The sequence below is a fragment of the Melozone crissalis genome, unplaced genomic scaffold, assembly GCF_028551555.1.
Source record: "Melozone crissalis strain CALT ecotype California unplaced genomic scaffold, PUWL_Pcris_2 ptg000018l_1, whole genome shotgun sequence".
NCBI classification, from domain to species: Eukaryota; Metazoa; Chordata; class Aves; order Passeriformes; family Passerellidae; genus Melozone; species Melozone crissalis.
This window is the reverse complement of record NW_026535796.1, coordinates 12,787,546-12,809,852: the sequence shown is the minus strand read 5'-3', so window position 1 is coordinate 12,809,852 and position 22,307 is coordinate 12,787,546. Positions and strand designations below refer to the sequence as shown.

The following is a 22,307-nucleotide window of genomic DNA, read 5'->3' as shown; positions in this document are numbered from 1 at the left end:
CTTGCAATTAAGGTGAAACCTGAAATCACTATGTAAAGATAAATCTCTGGACTTGGTGGATGTAGAACAGCATCTGCCAGACAGGCTAACAGCTCAACACAATCCCAAGCACCTCAACAGGGTGTAACTCCCCAGCTGTGCTGGGGGATGTTCCCAGCAACTTGTTTGCACAGATGCTCTACATGGGTGGCTCCTGGAAGGCAGAGAAATTGGAATTCAGCTCCCTTCTGCTCAGAGCAAACCTATTAATAGTAATCTTAAAATACAATAAAACTGAGACCCTGAAAAAATCCTGGCCCACGCCAGGGAAACATGGAGTAAATTTTGTGGCTTATACTTATACTTCAAACTTTCCAAGGAGGCAGACTCCCCAAACCACACTACCCCCTTTACCCTGAGAGATGCTCTAACCTATTGCCTAGTGGCATGCAGAAGAGGTCCCTGCAAAAGTACTGCTAAATGCACCTTGATGCTGAAAACCAAGTGATCTCGCTTCCAAAGCGGTCTCTTTCCTCAACACGCTCTATTTGCTGAAGTTTTGCCCTCAAAATTTATGTTGGGTAAGATTCAGGAAAATCTCTCCAGCCTATTTTGTTCAAACAATCCCTTGGCTGTGCTGCTGCTTGTGCTCTCTGCAGCTGTTTTCACAGCACTCTCAACTGACAATGAAGTCGGCTACGAAGCAGCCTCTCCCAGGGTAAAGGCTCCCTCCAAATTGTAAACAGCCCAAAAACTTGAATAAATAATCAAACTGGAACTCAGCAGCTCAAATTCTGAGGTGTGCTTATTATCAGCTCTCACTCAAGATTACATGCAAGCTGGATTAAAGAAGAGCCAACTAATTCAAAGTGAGAGACAAGCCATCAATATGGTTACAAAAACCCCAACACCTCAATTCAGCACTTTGGTATTTACATGTCATCCAAATAAGATGCACTAATCACTGAAGAATATTTGCCTAAAAATCAAGTGTTTTCTACTCATTCTCTCAGCTGCAGATCTTGGGAGCCATGTTGCAACTGCATGTGCAATTAAATTTCCAAAATAATAACAACTCTGTCCTAAATGCAAAAGAAAACCCAAAACAGAGCCCTAGGTATGGAAGATAATGAGCAGTAAGTGGGTCTGCACACCTGGGAGACTGACAGCATAATGGCTTTAAATTATAGAAGCAGTACTCTGGAAGATGAGCAGTATCTTCTGTGACATGTCCATGCTTTCAGCAAGGTCTTCAAAGCCCCCACACTTGGAATACTGAAGTGGAGCTAATTTACTCCAGCCCCAAAAGCCCATTTGCTTGCTTCTGAACTGGCAGGGACAGCAATGAAATGAGAAACACAAGAAGATCTGCCCTTCCAGGGCCCCGTTTATTAACTGAATATAAAAATAAGATCATTTAAGTGCAGAGGCACAGTAATCCACTCTGTGGTGAAAAGATACCTTGGGTTAGCAGTAAACAGAGTTTACAATACCTTGTAAACAGATCTCTTCATAAGCAAGAAGCACACTGAAATATGACACACACTGGATTAAAAGTCCCCTGTTGCAACAGTACTCCACACTTCTCACCTGGCTATTTGGGAGCACTTCACAAAAGGTGACAGCATCCATTGCTCTGTTTTCAGAGGAGCACACGTGAAACAAATGAAACACAACCTGCACTGTAAACAGCTGAAAAGCACTACAGCATTTTCAGATGATGGCAACTTACACCTTGTTAGATTTATTTTGCAATGAATTATAATGGCCAAAGCTACCGTGCATTATGAAAATGTTAAAAATTATTCCTTTTTTTATGGTTTTGCAGCAACCTGTTGCACAGTTGAATAAAAAATTATTATTTTTTCTTAATACAGTACATGGCATTTCTCCTCAATTGCACTAGAAGTAAATTTGGAAGCACTTTCAGTTTGTGTTATAGGCAGATAGAAAGGAAAAACAAGTCATGCAGACTTTGAATCTCCTTTCCATCTCTTGACTACTATCTATCCCCACCTCTTCACATCTCTGAGTCCGCATACATTCCATTGATCAGGTAATCCACTTGTGTGTAATCTTTCTTCTTGTAGCTCTCATAGGCCTGCATCAGGAAAAGAACTATAACAGTTAAGAAAAAGAACGTACCAACTAAAAGCACTGCAAGTAGTGAACTTTTATCCACTAAGTACTGAGTCAGGGGCTCAGCAGCAATGAGAAGATACTCGTTGTCTGTGTCCTGAGTTTCTGTGAGGCCTGAAGATGTTGTTTTGGCTGCATCTGTTGGAGCCATGGTTGTTGAAAAGACATCAGATGTTGACTTTACCCCATGTTCAGTTGTAGTTGCTACTGTAGAGATTGTAGTTAAAGCCATGGCACCTCTTGTAGAGCCCAGAGGGGAAGCTGATTCATTCAAGGATGCTGTGGCTGTATTTACCTCTGGCTTTAGACTTGGTGATGTACCAGCCTGCACTGAATTCACAGAGGGAGAGCTCCCTGCTGGGATGGGTGCCGTGGCATTCATGGAAGTGCTGGAAGACGTTCCTGCATCCTGTGGGGTGCGGGTGGGCAGCGCTGGGGTCGGCTGTGCTGGGGTTGGTGCTGTGGTCAGTGCTGGGGTCAGTGTCTTCAGATCAGCTCCAGCAGTGGTGAGGCTGTCAGCATGAGGAGCACTGCTGCTGGTGCTACCTGGCCCAGGCTGCTGTGCTTGGGTACCTGCTTCAAAAGGAACAGTGAGGGGAGCAGAAGTGGGGGACAGTACTGGGACAGAGCTACTACTTGCTAAATTTTGGCTGGTCATCACCATCTGGATGACAGTGCTGGTAGTGGGAGCAGAGATGTTACTATGAGGGGGAGAAAAGGCAGAGGATGACAAGGTTGTAGTAGAAGTATCAGAACCTCCAGGGGTGTTTGAGGCTTTGGCAGTTGCTTCGTAAGTGGTAGAGAAAGTTGCATTTGTAACACTTCTTGTTATGGCAGGGGCAGTAGTGGTGGCAGCATTGCTTGCAATTAGTTTGCTTGTACTTGTGACATCTCTCTTTTGAACCCCAAGCAAATGCCTCAAATGAATACTGTGAGTCTGAGCAATTGAAGAAAACGTGTTTTGCACACTGCGTTGATCAATCCGTGCATTCAGCATCCTCTCCGTCTTCTGTGGATGGCTCTGGCGGTGAAACAGGGCTGGTTCCCATTTGCTGTTGACAATTTCTTCCAAAAGACAAAACAAATTACTTTTGTAAGAATAAAAAATTCTCAAGCTCAAATCTAACCTCAACCCCCAACATGCAAACCAGAACACACATTCTGCAGTACACACAGCACAAGTGGAATAAATCAGTCCTGAATTCAGCAGCAACATGAAAACTTGAGACTCCCCAGCCTTTACTGCACATAATCCCTTTGAGGTTTTTTGGTTTGTTTTTTTCTTCCACAGATCTCTCGTATTTGCCCATCCAGGGAGTTAATTTCACAGAAGGGGAATAATGAAGTAGAGAGGTACAATGCAGAAGCACAGTATCAACAGGAGCAGTCCTACAAATGTCAGTTCCTGAGAAGAGGATTCATGCTTTCAAAGTTACACGTCATTGACAAAGCCTTTGTGCCTAGATTCATAATTTTCACTTGTCAAATCTGAACAGAAATTTCTACTTACACCTTCATACATCAGGATAATTTCCTTCACAACTAACTGAGCTAGATTTATAGTGACATAAATCCCATCTGCTTATCACAAGTCCAGTTGTTACATTGCAGAGAAACCTTTGCCAACCCAAAAGAACCATGAAGAAACTTTTTTTAAAATTTGGGTAGAGTGAACTCTTGAAATAAACTTTATAAGATTGATTTCCCAATTATAAATAAGCTCCATTTTGTTATTGTGTCACTTTATTAAAACTGAATACCCTGGCACTGGAAAGTCACCATGAGCAATTGCTGCTCTGAATAAAGAAGCAGTCTGTTGACTCTGGAACAAAACCCTGGCAATCTGAGAGAAAAACAATGCCAGGACATTTTTCTTTCTCTGAAAAAAATATATAAACACATCTGTCATGCCTTTATTTTCACTAGGATAGCGTGTGGCGTGCAAATGGCTTGAATGATGTCTTCAACATGGAGACAAACTGTTACTCAGTAAGTGTTACAAAAGTTATTCAAAGACACATCATGCACTCATGCAAGTGCCAGAATCCCTAGGACAAAGTGAAACAGTTATTCCAGTGAACAGTACCTACCGAACCACCCTGCAGGCATTTCACAACCCATCCTCCTCAGTTGAAAGCCTATCAAGGGTTAAATGTAGGCATTTAAAGCAAAAGAATCACGACCCTGGATTTCCCAGAGGCTGAAACATGGCTTTACCTGCAAGCAGGTCTCTGATGTCCTGTTCTCCAGCATTCTGGCACACACTCAGCTGGTGACACTGCAGGAGGAGGCAGTGATTCTGGTAGGGCACAGACCAATTACAGTGATGGCTCCCTGAAAACAGCAGAGAAAACGGATTGCTGAACACAGGATACCAAAGACGTTGCTTTGGGGCTCTAGTTAAAGAATTGAAAAAAAGGACATTAAAAAAACACAACCAAAAAACCCCTCCAAACCACAAAATATCTAGAAGGTCTGACCTTAAAGGATCCTGACTCAGCCTTAGTGAAAATAACCAAAGAAAGCCAATGAAACCAATATTGCCAATGTAGCCTACCCACCTGTGTGTCTTCTGGTACCAGCATCTCCTGACAACAGCAATTCAAACAAAGTGCACTACAGTTAGGACCCATGTAAATTCATCTAGATGTCTTCATGAGGAAAATGACCATTAATGGCCATTAAAACCAGCATCTTTATTAGGTTCCTAACCACCTGAATGTCAGATATTCATCCACCTGAGCCAAGGTCTCATCTTCACCACAGCAGCACCAGCTTTTTGTAAGAGCTTCAAGCTTTCTCCTCTGGCTAGACAGGACTGGGGCCTTCATAAAGACAACTAGAAGACTCTTTTGGAAGTTTAATTCTTCGTAAAGAAATCTCAGATGTAGTGAGAAGGCTTTTACCTCAATAGATTTAACCCTGTGCTTGGTTGCAGGACAAAGTAGTTTCTTCTAAGGCAGAGAATACACACAAATACCAGGGAGCAAAGATTACTCATTCTAGTGCAGCTGTCTGCAACAGCACTGCTCCCTTGCAAGCATCTGGCAGCTGGGAATAATTCCTGCAATTCAAGTGACCTAACACTTTGCACGCCATCAGTGCACACCAACAGCACATGCTGTTTCCTATGGAAGCCTGAAGGGCCCTGGGAAGCACTTGTCCTGGATTCAATTTAACCAAATCTGTCAGAAGTTATTCAGCACCACACAAGCAGCTGTAACTGTAAATGCCTGTAAACATCTGGAATTAAAAAAGAAAGTCAAAGGAGCAGCAGAGACCTTCAAGGAGCAGAAAATGCAGCTGGAATTCCATCCAAGGGACAAGAACCTCACCTGAACCACCTGGGCTCTGACAAGCCTGTCTGCATTGCTCTTCACTGGTAAGCCTGCTTATTTGCACTACATGGACTCCTCTCCCTTTCAGGACAGAAAACTGGCGTTCACAAAAACAGATGGAAATCAGCAGGAAGAACACAATGGCAGTCCACATCTTCAGGGTCGGCCTCACAGGGAAACTTCTCTTCCCAGAAGAAATTCTCTCTTATGTCAACTTCAGATCCACTGCAATATACCTATCAAAAAAAAGAAAACAACAATTTATATACCTATGAGCAGGAATGGAAAATAAAAACATACAAAAGGCAGGCAAGTATCATTACACATCACAAACAAGCAAGGGCTCGGAGGCAGGAGGAGTGAAGACCTTTCCCACTTCCCAGAGAGGCTCTTTCTTTGGAAAAGGTGCTTTGCTCTCCTTCCTTCACATCCCAGTGGAGAACAGCTTAAGTCAAAAGCCATGGGTACAGTCAACCTCAAAGCCCAAAAGCATGTGGCAGCACAGATATGATGTCTTTGGACTCATTCTGGGACCCCTTAATGTTGTGCCCAGGCTCAGCAGAAGGATTTTCACCAGTTTGAGCACACTGATAATAAGGGGAACTACAGTCCTGGTCCTGCCTTTACAGCAAGTCAGTCAAAACCAAGTAACCAAAGTTGATTTCTGCTTTGGTTTTCCTGCTCATTACAAAAAGCTCAAAGAAATTTTTATTGAAAACAAGCTAAAACCAGTACTTCTGGTCATCCAAGACATTACACAGACACAGCTGTTACTGAAGAATATTCACACCCACAGTAAGCCTTCATTTCCACACATAACACATAATGCATTTCCTTCATTATTAATGCACACATGTGACTGACCCAATAGAGAGGCTTTTGTCACTGAAGACACTGAAACAGCTCCCACTGACATCAGAGCAGATTAGTAGCTTAGTAGCTTCTATCTGGATTTATCCTCTTGGTTCTGAGGTTTTTGGAGCTTTGTATGAAATTCCAAACATTTCAGTCTGAACTAGACCCATTGTAAGCCTCTTCTCTAAGTAATTTTTAAGGACAATCCTCTTCCTCATCACTTAAGCAAGCTTTAGTCACCATCCTGAAGTTATGAAGAGAAATGTGACAGCCTTCAGAGAGTGTTGAGATTCAGCCTTGTGCGACATCCCTGAGCTGGATGTGATGACTGCAAAGGCAGCTCCCAACCCAGAATGAGCAGCATGTGTGAATGTATAAATACCACAGGCAAGAACATCCAACAGCCCTCAGGAATGTGCGTAAGACCCTCATTTAGCCATCCAGGCTAGAAGTCTCAGTTTCAACCATGAGAACTCCAGCTTCAACCATGTTTGTGAATTTAACAATCTAAGAGCTATTTCTCCTCCAAAAAAAGCCCTAAATAATGTTTGTTAGCTGTGACTCAGATTGCAATATTTTGATGCTCTGTACATTAAACTTTTGCTTCCAATTTTTCCTTCTATATCCTACAGCCCCAAACAGGGTAACAGAGCTTGAGCTTCAAAACCACCCTATCCGAAAAGGAATGAAATATAAACAGTTACCCCAAGCTTCTCAGAGGACACACAATATACAGGTCCACACTAGACTGTCAAAGAGCCAAAGATGGGGACAAAACTTGACACTAAAATGCAGTGCCTCAAATTCCGTTTTCCTAGTCAAACTTCAAGTCCCCTGAGGAACTCAAAAGTCTCCTTCCTGCCTATTTATTCTAGCAAAAAGAGTTACTTTACCTGTTGAAAACAGATGAGGCATTTTTAGACCTTCTGCTCTCCCAGAGAGATGGCAAGCCCCAGTGACTGTAGGGCCCTTGCACCCCTCTGCAGCTTTCTCCCTGAGGCAAACGTGCACAGCATCAGGCTCATTTTGTGTGAGCAGGTTTCTCAGTGCAGCCAGATGTTCAAGCTGAGTCATCTCACCTGGCAGCTGGAAATATTTCTAAATCTGACCTGAGACCAGAAGTCTTGGCAGGGAAAGGCAGCTCAGCAGCCCCACCTAGTCCAATGTACCAACTACGGCCGGTGCCCCTCTCCCAGTACACACTGTGCCAGCACAGCACAGACTGACTTTGCTCTTTCCTTATCACTTCTCCCAAGTCGCCTTAGCAAAGCTGCAAGGATCAGGACAGGAGAGATGACCTGTGCAATACCAGCACAGCCTTTGCAACACACTACACCAGCACTGGCTGCTCAGGAAAGCAGCCCCACATTCTCGTCAGGGAATTGGCAATACTAATTTGGGTTGTTCAGCCAAGCCAATTTCCAATACTCTCCCACTGCCCCAAATTGCAGGGCACTTTTACAAGTTTGCCTCAGCCTTCATCACACTCTGACTGTCATTCTTTGCATATGTTGTAGATTAACCATTGAAAGCTGCAGTTGATAAGACTGGGAGCAAGGGGGAAAGCAAGGGAAAACATTAAGTATTCTGCCCACAAGAGATTTTCCTAGAGCAGACAGCAAAGACTTCCTTTAAACCCCAAATCCTTCAACTTAAAGCAAGTGAATTGGGTTCCCTCAAAGACACTACAGGTACTTCACCTCAGAGCACTGTCTGGCAACCTGCACTCCCACCACACAGAGCCAAAGTAAGCGCACTTTTGAAAAGTTCACAGGTCATAGGCAGAGATTCAGAAAGCAGTACTTAACCCACAAACATAAAAGAAAAAACCCATCATTAACATATTTCACATTTTAAAGAGTGCAACTTATGTCCCTTTTTAAGGTCCAGGCTCTATAAGAAGCATTATTTTACAACCTAAGAAGTAACCCTGAGAATGAGTTACCCATTTAATAATGTATGCATACACTGTTTCAAATAAACTACTAAGGATTAACAGCAATGAATACAAACACTAAACATTTATTATAGGAGGCTTTTTCATACCTTAAGTAATAATTTTGAAATTATAATAACCATCTTCTAAGAATAAACATCTTGCATTGCATTTTGAAACTGCAGATATAACAGGATTATAGCTATAAATAAATACTATTATTGTTGTTAAAATCTCAGTTTTAGGACAAATAAAATTTGTCATTAATATTATTAATTATTAATCTCAACCAACCCAAGAACTACATATATTTGCAAGATCAAATGATAACACCAGTAGCTGGAAGCTGTTGCATTAACATGCATCCCCTATGCAAAGAGATGCTTTGTATCCCCAACCACATCAATTCACTAGAAGTCCTTCCCAGCACAGCTGACTTTGGTTCCACTTAAATGCAACAACTGCATAGCAAAACAAAATCCCAGAAAATGACTCTCACCTCTTCCAAAGTACCTGGCAGCCTTTCTGGATTAGGTCAGCATTGTTTTAGGGGGACATGCCAAGCTCATGCACAAAAGATTTGTCCCCCCTTTGCCTCTCACTAAACATGGTCTCCTCAGGGACCAACAGGCAATAACACCCCTAAGGCACTCAATACAAGATTACAAGCTTAAAACACTTTTTACCATCCTTCAGCCAATTGTAAAAATCCCTTTGCAGACTGCAGAGCGAGTGTGTGAAGCAGACAAACACAATGTGTTTGTGAGTGTATCAGACTGTGAGTGTATCAGACAAGCAAACAGCTCCTTTCCAAGACCAGTGAGAGGATAACCAGTTGCAGCCCTACCTTAATGCACTACAGATGAGGCTTGGGATGCTTAAATATCAGATAAATATCAGCTAGAGGCGTGGGGTTGTTTTGCCTCTTCCACCTTAGCCAATTCCATTCATCCAGAACAGGAGTTACAATTACTTGCAGATCACGTTTCCCAATTTAACAACTGCCCTCTTTTATCACAAGCAATAAGCTGTATTTCTGACTTGCTGTCCCTCATGGCCCCATCTGTACTCAGAGACCCCTCTGAGCACCCAGCCCCTGCACCCACATCCCAAAACAACACTCACTAAACCTTCTTGTCCAAACCTGTCGAGCCATCTGGACAGCAGTGCAAGAGATGAATGCTGCTGATCCCCTCAGAAGTAATTTTGAGAAACTGGGGCAAAATCCACTTCTCAGGCACTACCTTCTCTGCCTATAAAACACCCCCAAGGAAATTCAAAGCCAAACCAAAGCAAAACCAAACCACAAAAGACAGCAACAAATAAAATCTGGGAAAAGACTACACTCTGAAAAACACAAAGTTCACTTTTGTTATCTGTGGCTGTAACTCAGCAGGGAATAAGCATGCTGGCAAACCAGAATAACTTTGAGTCAACAACTGAATGACTGATGACTTTGCAATGCACACACATACCCAGAGGGCACTGCCTGCTGGGTTTCAGAAGAGTTCCTTGCTTCTTGCTGATCTCACAGCGCTTAAGCCAAGGAATTTATACAAATAAAAAAAATCATTATTGCAAAGAACAATGATTGGGATGATGTTGCAAGAGCAGAGAGAAGCCCTTGGAATATAAATCCCTTGCCCCCATGGCCCCCGCAGCAGCCTCAGCTGTTCCTGGTTAAGCAGCTGCAAGGTGCATGCAGTGACTGCACCAGGGTGAAGAGAGATACAGAACTAGACCAAATAACCACAAAAAGAGGGAATGTGGGTGTTAGAGATCACAGGTACAAAGTGTGCAAAGCAAATCATTTAGGGCAACACATGCTCCTTTGAGCTGTCACTGAACAGCCAGTAGACACTGCCTCAAAATTCGTACTTACTAGGTATGAAACAAGGTTGGAGTAGCAAAGAAATAATCTATCTTCAGTATAACAACAAAGCAGGGAAAACAGGGGTGGAATACCTTTTGCAGACAACAATGCTACTCTCCCATCAAACTGAGAAGGCATAAGGCCTGTTTCCATTTGCATTTGCTGCTAAACACTTGACATGTCAGCTGTCTGAACAAGTGCAACATTTCTCTTTAGAAAAACAGAATTAAACCAGATTTTGCTAAGGCAAGACAAGCACATCTCATTTTGTAAATCAAGGCAAGAGTACAGGAGACAGGGAATCTGCAGTGCAATCCTCACATGCATTTTACTTGCCAAGCTTCTCTCCAAGACTGAAGATGCACATGTAGATAGGGTTGGAGACAGAAGGGACAACATCAAGGCAAATGAGGCAGACCCAGTGTCAGCTGAGTATGACCAGGTGGAGTTATATGATTCTCTGAACAGCAGCTTTAGAGCCATCATGTTCCTTTGGCTGCCCAATAAGTTATTGACAAGCTGCAAAGCTGCTCCCACCAGCTTTACCCATCTCCATCTCTCTGTTCCTTGGCTGCCCACTTGGTTCCTCCCTCAGGGCAGCAGGCAGACAGCTTATACAGCTGAGGACAATCCACATTGCCACTGTTCATGGCCATCATGCTTTGCCTCTGAAGAAATAAATGTAAACTTTAAAACTTCCAAACCAGCACCACCCATCCATCATCCTTTCTCACTCATATTAGTGCCATGTGCTGCAGTTCTGATGCTGAGAAGTACTACTCAGCAAAACATTTTTCCTGTGAAAAATGATCAGACAGCTATTTGATTTATGAAAATGTGCCTTGTTTTGAAATATCTGAAACAATCTAGTTTTAATATACAGAAAAGCAAGCTGCCAAAAGCTAACTGCATAAAGCTGTGGCTGAACAATAAATCTGTCAACAAAAATACCTTTAAGCAATAAAAATGTGTACTATGGCTCAACTGCAACCTTCCCCAGTCTGGTCTGCACCCAAAGCAGATAGAAGTTCTCAGACGTGTTGCTGTCTCACGGGAACTGGAGATCATATGCAGGGCATTTCACACCATGTGTTTCAAATTAACCAGCTTTCAACAAGACCCTCAAAGGAACCATCCCCGTGGGCTCCCACATGAACTCTGCAGCCCTTGAACTAACACACAGCAAAGTTCATCAAGAAGGGTAAAGGTGCAGCTCCCAACGTTGGTTCCTCTAAGTGCCTGCAGGAGCAGGTGCTCTGCAGTGCAGGTGCTTCATGCTTGCTGAGGGGTGGAACCAGCACATTCCACATGCACAGAAATAAACTGAGCCTGAGGTGCCGCTGAATCCAAAACTGACAAGTGTGGAGCCAACAGAGACTTAGCAAGCAGCAACTTCAGCCTGAAGGTGCAAATAACCAAGTGTTACTGCTGGAGCAAGTGCCAGTGTGTTGAAGTCTGGTCACCCACTCACCTCCTGCCCTGCACAATTTTACCACAGTCAGCAAATACCTGGCAATCCAGATCAATTCAAGTTTCACTGAAATGTTATCTTCCACTCTTGATATTTCTGAGAAATCATTATGCTTCTCTATAGGTTCATGTAGCTGAAATACTAATTTTAGGCCCATGGAAACACAGGACATACCTCCATCCAGATTACATGGTTCTGCATCTTTGCTCAGGAATTTTAAGGCTGTGCATGGTTTTCAGTAGTGTTACACACAGCAAAAATGTCACCTTACATTACAATAGCATCAGGCAAAACTGTGGGAGCTCAGAAACTCAGGAATCCTAAGTTCAGAGAGCCTGGAAACAGCCAAAACGTGACCACAGTGCTGTGACTGAAAGGGAATGTCTGCTCATCCCCAGAACAACTGCAAGAAAGGGAAACATTTTTGGCTAGTTCTCCTTTCTTCAAGGAAGTAAGATCTTTGTGCATATCCTTAAATATGGAAAATAAATACAAATTTTAAAAAAATATTCAAACATATATGGCTCCAGCTCCCATTATCCTCACAAGCAAAACACCCTGAAGGCTCCAAGATTATAGGAGGTTTCCCTTATTTGAGCAAACAACTCAGGTTAAAAAACAAAGGTATTTTCATATGGAAGCTCTCCCAGGTGAGATGCAGCAATAAGACACTCCAGCTTATCTCCATGCAATATGACACTGGGGAGGTTTTCACCATACATATGTTAGGACAAAGAAGAGATTCTTCCTAAAGTCTCCAAGCCAGGAATACACTTACAGCGATACCAAATAAAGTTTGTTGGCACATGCATCCCTGCTTTGTGATTTTGACAGCTTGACAGGTGTGGAAATCACAGGGCAGGGTGGGAGGGAAAGCGTAGCTAAATCTATTTTTTTCCAAACAAAGAAAGAATCAAATGCAGCAGCAGCTTTCCTCATCCTTGCTGGTCTTCCCTGTGGCAGGCTCTTCTTAGCCAGCAAGTCTTCAGGTCTTGCATCTGAAAATCTGAATTTAAACCTATCTGCTATCAGAACCTAGAGGAAAGATATCCTTCCCTCTCCTGACCCTCATGAGCTGCCAAGGCAGCATCTGCAGCAGGGCCTCAGCCCAGCTCTGGGGCCTCATGTCCTACAAACCAGCAGGGCAGCAGCTCTGCTCTCCTACCTGTTCTAGGTTCCCTCTTTTCCATTTCAGAGTAACTCTTTATTATAGTTTTGAGTCCTGATACTCAAAATCTGATTAATCAATCAAAGTAAAAGAAGCTTGGTTTGAGCTTCTCAAAGCTCTTCCAGTACCCCAGAGCCCCTCACTCATGGAAGAGGAACCGCACAGGGAGCAGCAGGTTCCTCCAAACCTTTCTGAGCTCCATATGAAAGGTCTGTCTGTCTGGCTGCTGCTGATGTGGCTAACAAGAACTACAAAGTTATTCCGGAGGGACACCTGAATGTCATGGGCCTCTACAGAAAGTCAGCAGAGCAGCTCACCAAGAGAGATGACAACTACCACAAACACCAATTTAACTTGTACCAGACACAAATGTGATCAGTGTTCTGTATTGGACTGGACAGATGGCGTCACAAATACAGATATTTTCAGAAGCCATCTCAGATGCCTCTGTGCTAATATCAGTCTTCAATTTTTGCTCAGCAATACAGCACCAAACACAGAAAAAAACCCAAATTTGAAACCTCTCTCTCAAATTTTAACACCTGAACTTGTAACAAAATTAAGAGATTATTCTTACTCCTCCAGAATCTGTGACCTAGAAGCAGCAGGAAGACTGAACCTATTAGAAATTTCTGGCTACCGATTTTATGCCAAAGATGCCCCAATCCTGTAATGAGGGGAACAGCAAACTAGAAAAGCCAAACTACCAACAAGATAGACCCTGGTTCAAAGATGAGCTCACTATACATTAATTATCTAGGCAAGAGTTTCCCCAAGAGAGCTTATCCAAGCTCTGACAACAAAAATAAGGGAAAGGACAAGGATGTGAAAACCACACTACAAGCAGTAACTCTCACTGCTTGCTTCTGACTGGTGTTCTGAAGATTTCAGCTCCAGTGTACTCCAGTACAAACCTGTCCAATATCATCAGATCAGCAGAACACCATTGTAGGTCAGGAATCAACAGGTGGAACAGACTGTGACTGAATGAAATTAGATACAAAACAAAAGATGTGCCAAGAATTAAAGAATTCACACTTGAATTAACATGCACTTCTACCTATCAAACAACACCTTTTGTTTCAAATTGTTTGCTGCTAGAGACTCTGCAAGACTGGAATGAGAAATGGCTATAAATGCAGAAAAGTGAGAACCCAGGCAGCCAGCACTGAGGTGCAACACTTCTTCAGCTTCATCCTTTGTCAAACAAAGCTTAGGACCCTCAGAACTAGAGACCAGACTAACAAATCCAACTTGAAGGCTGAAGAGTCCCATCAGCTGGTTGTAGGGACCTCAAACCCATAAACCTGCCCCTGCCTCTCAGCTGCTCTTGCTCCTGTTCAATTGTAATGAAGCAGAGGGGTTAAATCCCACCACTAAACTGCCTCAGAACACAAAGTGGCACCAATGCTGCTTTCCTCAAAAGCTGCAGTTTGCAGTAAACCAAGAACTGCCCTATAGCAGGAGAGTCAACCCTACAGAATGTCAGGAATCTCAGAGTGACAAAATGCACGTTTGGCGCCGCAACTGTCAACTGCTGAGAATGTGTTTGCTTCTTAAAATCATCCAGAAATCTCAAAGTTTCCAGAAGAGAACAGAGAAAACTCCAGACAGCAATGGGTCAGAGGACCAGAAGTCTTCTCTTCAGGTTCCTTCTCTGTTTTGGGCAGTTTAGAACCAGCATCTTCTTGGGATGTAATGGAGAAGGGCACTTTCACTTCAATTGCCTGGACTTATATCATGAGGTAAATCCGCCCAAGCTGACAGCGGAGCAAAAAAACTGCACTGCAGTGAGGATCATGTGTTGAGGATTTTGGGGTTAGTTTTGGGTTTATATGCCTTTTTTGCTCATAGCCATCTGAAGAGGATCTTGCTTAACAAACCCTCTAGCACCTATAGGCCAACATAAAAAACTCTCTGCCTATACAAATGCATATTAATAGCTACAAAATCAAACAATCTCTAACCATTTAAACTGCCTGCCCACCATTTCAGTCTTTGCTTTTTAGAGCACTTCCCTCCAGCAGTAACATTCCTGGAGATTAGATAAAAATACTGAAATAAATTTGTCCATGTATTTTATTTACAAATTCTCTCCACCCAGACATCATTTATGCAGATGAATCTCTGTATGAAATCCTGTGTTACAGCCCAGTGTTCACTGGATGGCATTCACTACATCTTGCTAAGAAGCAACTGTAAATGTGAATGCCTGAGTCAGCTGTTCATCACAATTCTGGAGCATGTATTTTAACTCCAGAAGGGACCTCTGCAGGTGTTATCTTACTGATTTACTGCAAACAAATTTGTCCCAAGACATGCAATAACTTAAGAGCTCATTCAGTAGAGGGGTTTGTTTTCAGTCAGCTCCCAGGGGACAGGTTGCCTACTCCACAGTTTGCATTACATCTGTTTCCACTTTCAGAGGGGTCAGAGACCAAGTGCAGAACATACCACCCAGAAAGAACAGCTTACTAATATTGCCAAAACCTACAGGGGGAAAAAAAAAAAAGGAACCAAAATCCTCCAACTCACCAGCATTTTCTGTTTATATTTTATTTTTAAACTCTTTCATTCTGATATTCCTTAAGAGGACTGATTATCAGCACTGGAAACCCACTTCTGTTACAGTTGCTAAATCACATATTTCAGATTTCATTGCATCAATATATATCCAGCTTCTATACATTACAAGATTTTCAAAGCCTAGAAATCCTTGCTCCCTTCACAATGGACAGAAAAGCAACAAACAGCAATCTATGAATACATGGGATTCAGTCAAAAGCTATTTGCTGAACAGCAAACAAACACAAGTTCCTGCTTTTGCTTACCAAGTCAGCTGGTAACAAAAGCCATGTGCATTAGAGCCCAGACCAGGCCACGTGCTTGTCAAACTCATGCAAGTGTCCCTGCAGAACGTTATCAGCTGTTTCCACATTAGCAGATCTGTCTTAGGCAATAATTCTTCAAAAACACAAAGCCCATGTTTAACTTCATATGTGAGAATAAGTCTAGCAGAACCTGTGGAACCTGGGACCTGCCCAGAACTGAGTTGTGCAGCCACCAGCAGGCCCATGACACTGCATTCCTTTGCTGGCTTCACCACCCAGAATGTGCCCACTGGAGTCAGGGATATCCCAGGCACTGTCAGTGATGCATTTCCAGCCACCTCAGAGATGGCCATTACAGCCACAACACATGGGTCCTGCCACTACCACACTGCAAATATAAACTGCTGGCAATCCCTTAAAAGATCATCATCATTGATGAAGATATCATTTATGTCTCAGCAATGCATGCTTACAGCCTAGAGAGCCTGGGCTGCATCAAGAGGAACGTGGCCAGTAGGTTAAGGGAAGGAATTCTGCCTCTCTGCTGTGCTCTGGTGAGACCTCACCTGGAGGGATGGGTCCAGCACCTCTCCTACAAAGACAGGCTGAGAGAGTTGGAGCTGTTGAGGTTGGAGAAGAAAAGATTCTGGGGAGACCTCATTGTGGTCTTTAGTACTTCAAGGGGGCATATAGCAAAGAGGGAGATGAACATTTTACAGGAGAAGACTGTGACAGGACAAGGAGAGATTTAGATTAGATGCTAGGCATAAGTTCTTCACGGTGAGGGTGGTAAGGCACTGGCACAGGTTGCCCAGAGAAGCTGTAGATACCCCTTCCCTGAAAGTGTTCAAGGCCAGGTTGGAAGGAGCCCTGAGCAATCTGATCATCTCTGCCCATGACAAGGGGGGGGGGGTGGAACTAGATGACATTTAAGGTCCCTTCCAAGCCTAACCCTTTTATGATGGGAATAAATGCCCTTTGCTTGCCCATAGAAAATTTCAAGGTATCACTGGGCATTTCTCACCTGTCAGAATTCCCCATCTTTAACCCCCTTAAAAAGCCAATCTCTGGTTATTCTATGGAAAAAAAACCCAGAATGTTTTTTTTTCTCCACCACATTCTCCTTTTTTAATCAGATACAGGAACTCCAATCTAGATGCTACTGCCAGCAAGACAACACACTGATGATGTACAGTTCCATCAAAAGGACTGATGTCATACAGGAGTTTTGCTGACACAAAAACACCAGCCCAACCTTTGCAATATGGATTAGTCCATAGCACAACAGGGCATCAGTTCAAAAGAGCAGAGCAGAGGAAAGGTAGATCAACCCTCCCTTATCTCACAGGGTGGGAAAAAGGGTGTGAAAAGACTGAGTCATTTGTGTATAGCTATAGGAGGAACTGATCAGATCTGGAAGTGAAAATGTAAATCAAGTCTCTTGAAATCCAGCTCAGTGCACAGCCACAAGACAGTCAGCTTTTCCTAGGAAAGCACATATGTAGTTAGTGTGTCATTAGGAGCATCTCAGGGACATCCAGAAATACCTACTGTGGGATTTGTCTTTTCAGATAGAGAGGGAAGAGGAGTGTTCCTGTAATATACATTACAAACAAATCAAATTCCTGTATCAATATTGATATTCAGGGCATGCTGTACACTGAGAAATGTGGAAGTAAAGAGGTAACACAAATGCATGAAGCAGCTTCCTCTCCAGTTAATAGTTGTTCAATCTTAGACCCCAAATATTACACTTCAACCAGTTTGCATGCAAACCACTTCTACCTTTATTTGCTCTACTTCAGTTTATTGCTGGTTGGTGAACAGAAATTAATTTTGCCCTCACCCACCTGCACATGGTCAGTTCCTGCTGACTTCTACAGAGTTTCTCTCTACTAATTGGCTTGTTTTACAGCAGTTTCAAATCTATCCAGAGAGACCAAAAGCAAAAATAATGATTTTGAGTGCAGAAACTTACCATGCAAACACTTGTAACTGTTTTCTTGCTGTCAGGAATTATTACGCCTTTAGGGAAAGCAAAAGCCAATAAAAGCCTGGATACAGTAGGACTACAGCTGAAAGCAGAGGAAAAAATTGTGTAAAATGTTATTGTATGCAACCAGAGAGTCATTTCTGTGAGCCTGTCAAAGCATTTTCACAAAGAGGTGGAAGAGTGGAAAAGTTTATCCTGCTTTCTATATAGAAAAGCCAAAAAAAAAAAAAAAAAGATAGAGCAGAAGACTCAGCAAAAGAACATGCTTAATCCTATTAAAATTAATGAGATTTCATCCTGCTCTCCACACACTAGTTGTAGTAGGAGTTTAACTTAAGTGGATTTAAAAACAGATTTAAAGTGCTGCAAAGTCTCCTCAAGCCAAACAAATATAAATCCAACGCAAACATACATGTAAAATTCAACACAAATTTTATCAGCCACTCTTCTTCACCTCTTTTTTTTTTTTTTTTTTTTTTTAAAGTCTGAAACTAGGACACATGAGGAATACATACTGACATGTTTTGCTGGACTATTGCATAAGTAGCTCTCTGGGCTTGGCACCAAGTCAGAGTCAGGTGGAGCCAGGGAAGGCAGTCCCAATGCCCTCCTGGACAGTCATTGTTAGCAGAAGCAGTGAAGGGGACCTGCTCAATGTCTCAGTAAGTTAATAAAAAGGCTCTTGTACACAGACCACCTCTCCTTCCCTCTCTGTGTACCTAGGGAATAACAGAGGTAGCTGTGGGGGCTTGGACACCCCATGGCCACCTCTGCAGAGCACAGTTTAGTTGTCCTTTAGGGGACACAGCCCAGCTGAGTCTCCCCAGGCAAAGGTGCCAGGAGCTGTGGTGATGCACAGAGACAATCCAGGCACACCCCTGCAACCCACAGGCCAGCACAGGCCAAACTGCCTGCTCAAATGGGGCACCAGCTGGTTCCTCAAGCAGGTGCAAGATGTACAAATGGACTGTGGTTCCTGCCATGCTGGGGGATGGGCCAGCTGGCTGCAAATAAACAAGTACCCATATCCCTGGCTCTCTACCTTCTGTTCCTTTCTTCACAGCACATTGTCCTGCAAGAAAGCAACCAACCAAACAAGTACCCAGCATGCTTTCTAAAGGGCTGATAAGTTACATGCAACAGGAGGAAAGGATGTGATGAAGAATCCAGACCCACACACTGTCATTCCAGATCTCGCATTCTACAAAGGGTGTTTAAAGAGCAGCCTTCCCACCACGGCAATGCCACCACTGGAGACAGGGCTTCATCCCACCCAGTCTGACAGCACTGCACATCACCACCTTGGTGCCAGTGCAGCAGCACACCTACCTCTCAGCACTAAAACCCAAGACCTATGCCTTGAGGAGGCTGTGCCCAGAACAGCAAAGAAAAATAAAGCCAGCAAAGGAAATGGAAGACTCTCAGACATTTTGGCACCTATGGTGATGGACATTCAAAACTGCCCTGAGGAAACCTCATTCCAGTGAAATCACAAGAACAGCAAAGCAGAGCCCTCAGCTAAATGCAAGGTTTTCACCCACAGAAACAAAGCAATGCACAAGCCAGACAGCAAAACAGCAAGCAGTTTTACACACCAGCAAGACAATCACGTGGTTCCAGTGAGCATTAGAGCCCACTTCTGCAGCTCTTGCTGCTTACTTTCACTGGATAAGTTGTTCACAGGACCATGCAGAAATGTCTGTGCAGACATTCCTTCAAGGAGGGAGTCTCCATACCATGGCAGAGATAAGCTGTCCTTTCCTGACTTAACTGCTGCCCCACAAGCACCCTGAGCACCTCACCCGCATGGGGACTGTCTTGGATGGCCAGCAGTCAAAAGCTGGAAGAGCTGTGAACCCAAAATGCACAACCAGGTGCTGCCTGCACTAATTTTCAGCATTGTCACTGTCCCTGCAGTGCCAGAAGCATCCTTAGACTCCAGCTGCCAATTCACAACTCCTTCACTAACTCCCCCCCAGTCTAAGCTGTAGGAAGGAAACAAGAAATGACTGGAGGAATGAACACATCAAATGCTTGCTACCATCAAGCAAGAGAGGGCTCAACAGCAGTTTATTTCATAGGACTGCTTGGCTCCCCTACCAACCAAGTCAACAGCCCTCTGGGAGCCCTTCCCACAGCCAGACAGGCTGGTGTCATTGACATGTGGCGCATGACAAAGGATTACACCTGCAGAACAGGCTGGAAGCTGGGAGGGGAAACAACCTTGCTGAGCCAGAGCACACAGTGTCAGATGGCATCCAGCAACAGCACACACAGCAGGGATACTGCCCTCCCAGTCCCTTTAAGGGCAGAAGGAAAAAAAAGTCATAAAGATCAACTGGTCTGGCTGCTGGTTCAGCACAACCCGTGGAGCTTCACCCTACAATTACTGTCTGGGACAGGGGTGGGAAGGGTATCTCGTGTACCTCACAAATGAACTTTGCACCAGCTGTGTACCTAAAGGAGGTACAGACACCTCCTTCAGAACAGCATCCCATCCCAACTGAAACAAGGACAAATGGCCAGCTGGTGGGGGTTTTTATTGCTCTGCAATGCACAGCAGCTGAGGAACTACCTGCAAGTCCTGGTGAATTGACTGCTTTTTCCTCCAGCCTTCCCATGCACAAACACCTCCATTCCTTAATGTCCCTGCAACATTCTCACTTGAAAATTTAGCCAGTAACATACAAGTGAAAAGTCTGCTAGTATGTTTCCTGTAATCTAGGTATGTTTCCTGCATCCAGGCATTTTAAATACATCACCAGGTCTTCAGCATTGAAGTTTTTCATCACCAAAGGCTGAAATTTTGCTTGCAAATTACTCCCTTCAAAAAGTCTGTGCCAGGAGACTTCCCTTAGAAGGCAGAGGCTTCAGGTTGTGTGGATGTGCCAATAAGAATTTCAATAATAGCTAACCAGATGCAAAGTCTGTTTCCTGGCAGATGGGTTTATAAATCCAGTAGGGAATTTGCAATTAAAAACAAAAAATAAACATGTCCTCGCCAACATGTTAAGAGACATGTAGCCTGGAATTTCTTCCAAAAAAGTACTAAAACAATACATGTGTGTATGCATGCATTATATACACATAAAAGCCAGAATCAAGGAGCAAACATGCCCAACACATGCGCAAATCTACTACAGACATGAAAGCTAATAAAAATTGATGGTTTTCTCCTAAACTATCCATTGCCACATAATGGACTGCATTAACATACAGAGTAGTGGTTGATTATGGTAGATAGATTAGATTAATACAAAAATACATGCACTTTTAAGACAGAAACATTGCATCAACCTGCACCCTGTAGCCTAGTTTTCAAAGCTACTGTTCAGTCATAAACCCTCTGAGGACTAAAGGGCACCAAATGCTCACTATCGGCAAGTTTACATTGCTCATCAAAACTACATAGCAATCTGTCTTAAGGTGGGGAGGATTTCTTGGGTTTGTCCCTCCAGTAAGCAGTCAGATAACTCACTTTATCAGGAAAGAGCAGTGGTGTTGCATGACCAAGTCTGGCAGGGATTCAGTCAGTTAACATGTAGGACACCAAGGCACATTACTTGACACGATCCTGTGACAGGAGTTTTCTTTGCCAATCCTAGAAAACAAAGTTTGGGAGACAGAGGGGAAAGTTAAAGGATTTGTTGTATCCACCAGCAGAAGATTCACTGCAAGAGGATATTCCCATGGAATGCCATATTTGAGAGCTGGGTCAAAGAACGGTGTTTATTCTCCCTGCCATCTCCTGTACTCCAGCTGACACCTTGCTAACATTGTGCAGGGTACAGTTAAATCTTCTGAAAACCTTCACGTCAGCTGGGATAAACTGAAAAAGATTTCAGTGCAATACCATAGGATGCCACTTACCAGCCTAACCTCACTTGCACACGCTCAACATTATTTATTCGGACACGCGATATATTTACATATCAGCGATGCCGTGCCTAAGGGTGGCGACTCCTACAGACACCGGATCTTTGAGGTGGCCCATAGGGCCTAAAAATGTCATACTCGGGGGTGAGTTACTTGCTGAGTCAATCACCTCTTCCCCGCAATGAGACCCAGTTCTCCCCGCTCCCGACTCCCACGAACAAAACCATCCAGGAGCGCACACCGACCGCAGCGTTCGCTGCTGCGGGGGCAGGGCTGCAACTCACGGCAAAATTCATTCGCAACTCGTGCCGCAGATGCACTCGCAACTTGTGTGGCAGTTCACGGAACGGCTGCCGAGCCGCCGCTCCCCCGCGCGGCCCGCGGCTCCTCGCCCGCCGCACCCGCCCGGGCTCCGCGCCCCCCGCGGACCCCGGCACGGCCGCTCGCCGGCACCGCGTCCCTCCCGCCCGCGCTCCCCCAGGCCCGGGAGCGGCCACCGCCCGCCCGTAACTCACGACGCGGCGGGGTCCGTTGGAGGAGGCGGCCGCGGGGCGGCGGCGCTGGCGCGGCCCCGCGGACAGGGAAGGCAGTGAAGAGCCCCGGGAAGGGAACGGAAGGAGCGCCGGAGCCCCGCGGCCCCGCCACATGCCACGGCCGGGCCCCGCCCCGCCCGCGCCCCATTGGCCCGGCTCCCGGGGGCCACGCCCCTCCCGCGCGGGCCCCGCCCCCCGGCGGTGGCCCCGGAAAGGCCCCGGGAAGGGCCCGGGAAGGGCCCGGGGCAGGGGGCGGGCGCTGCCCGCGGAAGTGACGGGACCGGCGGTGCTGCGTGTGAGCCTCCCGCGGCTTAA

General features: G+C 44.5%; 1 protein-coding gene across 2 annotated transcripts; it reads right to left on the bottom strand.

Annotated features, from left to right (window-relative positions):
- Window positions 1–1,355: 1,355 nt before the first annotated feature.
- On the bottom strand, window positions 1,356–22,014 carry CUNH11orf24 (chromosome unknown C11orf24 homolog). 2 transcript variants are annotated; one of them, XM_054275846.1, is made up of 6 exons: window positions 21,975–22,014; window positions 21,062–21,184; window positions 17,569–17,665; window positions 5,454–5,692; window positions 4,336–4,452; window positions 1,356–3,183 (listed from the first exon to the last, which is right to left on the bottom strand). In XM_054275846.1, the coding sequence occupies exons 4-6, from the start codon at window positions 5,608–5,610 to the stop codon at window positions 2,000–2,002; spliced, it is 1,458 nt and encodes a 485-aa protein (XP_054131821.1). In that variant the 5' UTR covers window positions 5,611–5,692; window positions 17,569–17,665; window positions 21,062–21,184; window positions 21,975–22,014; the 3' UTR covers window positions 1,356–1,999. The 2 variants fall into 2 exon arrangements, with proteins under 2 accessions (XP_054131821.1, XP_054131823.1); XM_054275848.1 differs by lacking the exon at window positions 21,975–22,014 and adding an exon at window positions 21,701–21,771.
- Window positions 22,015–22,307: the final 293 nt, after the last annotated feature.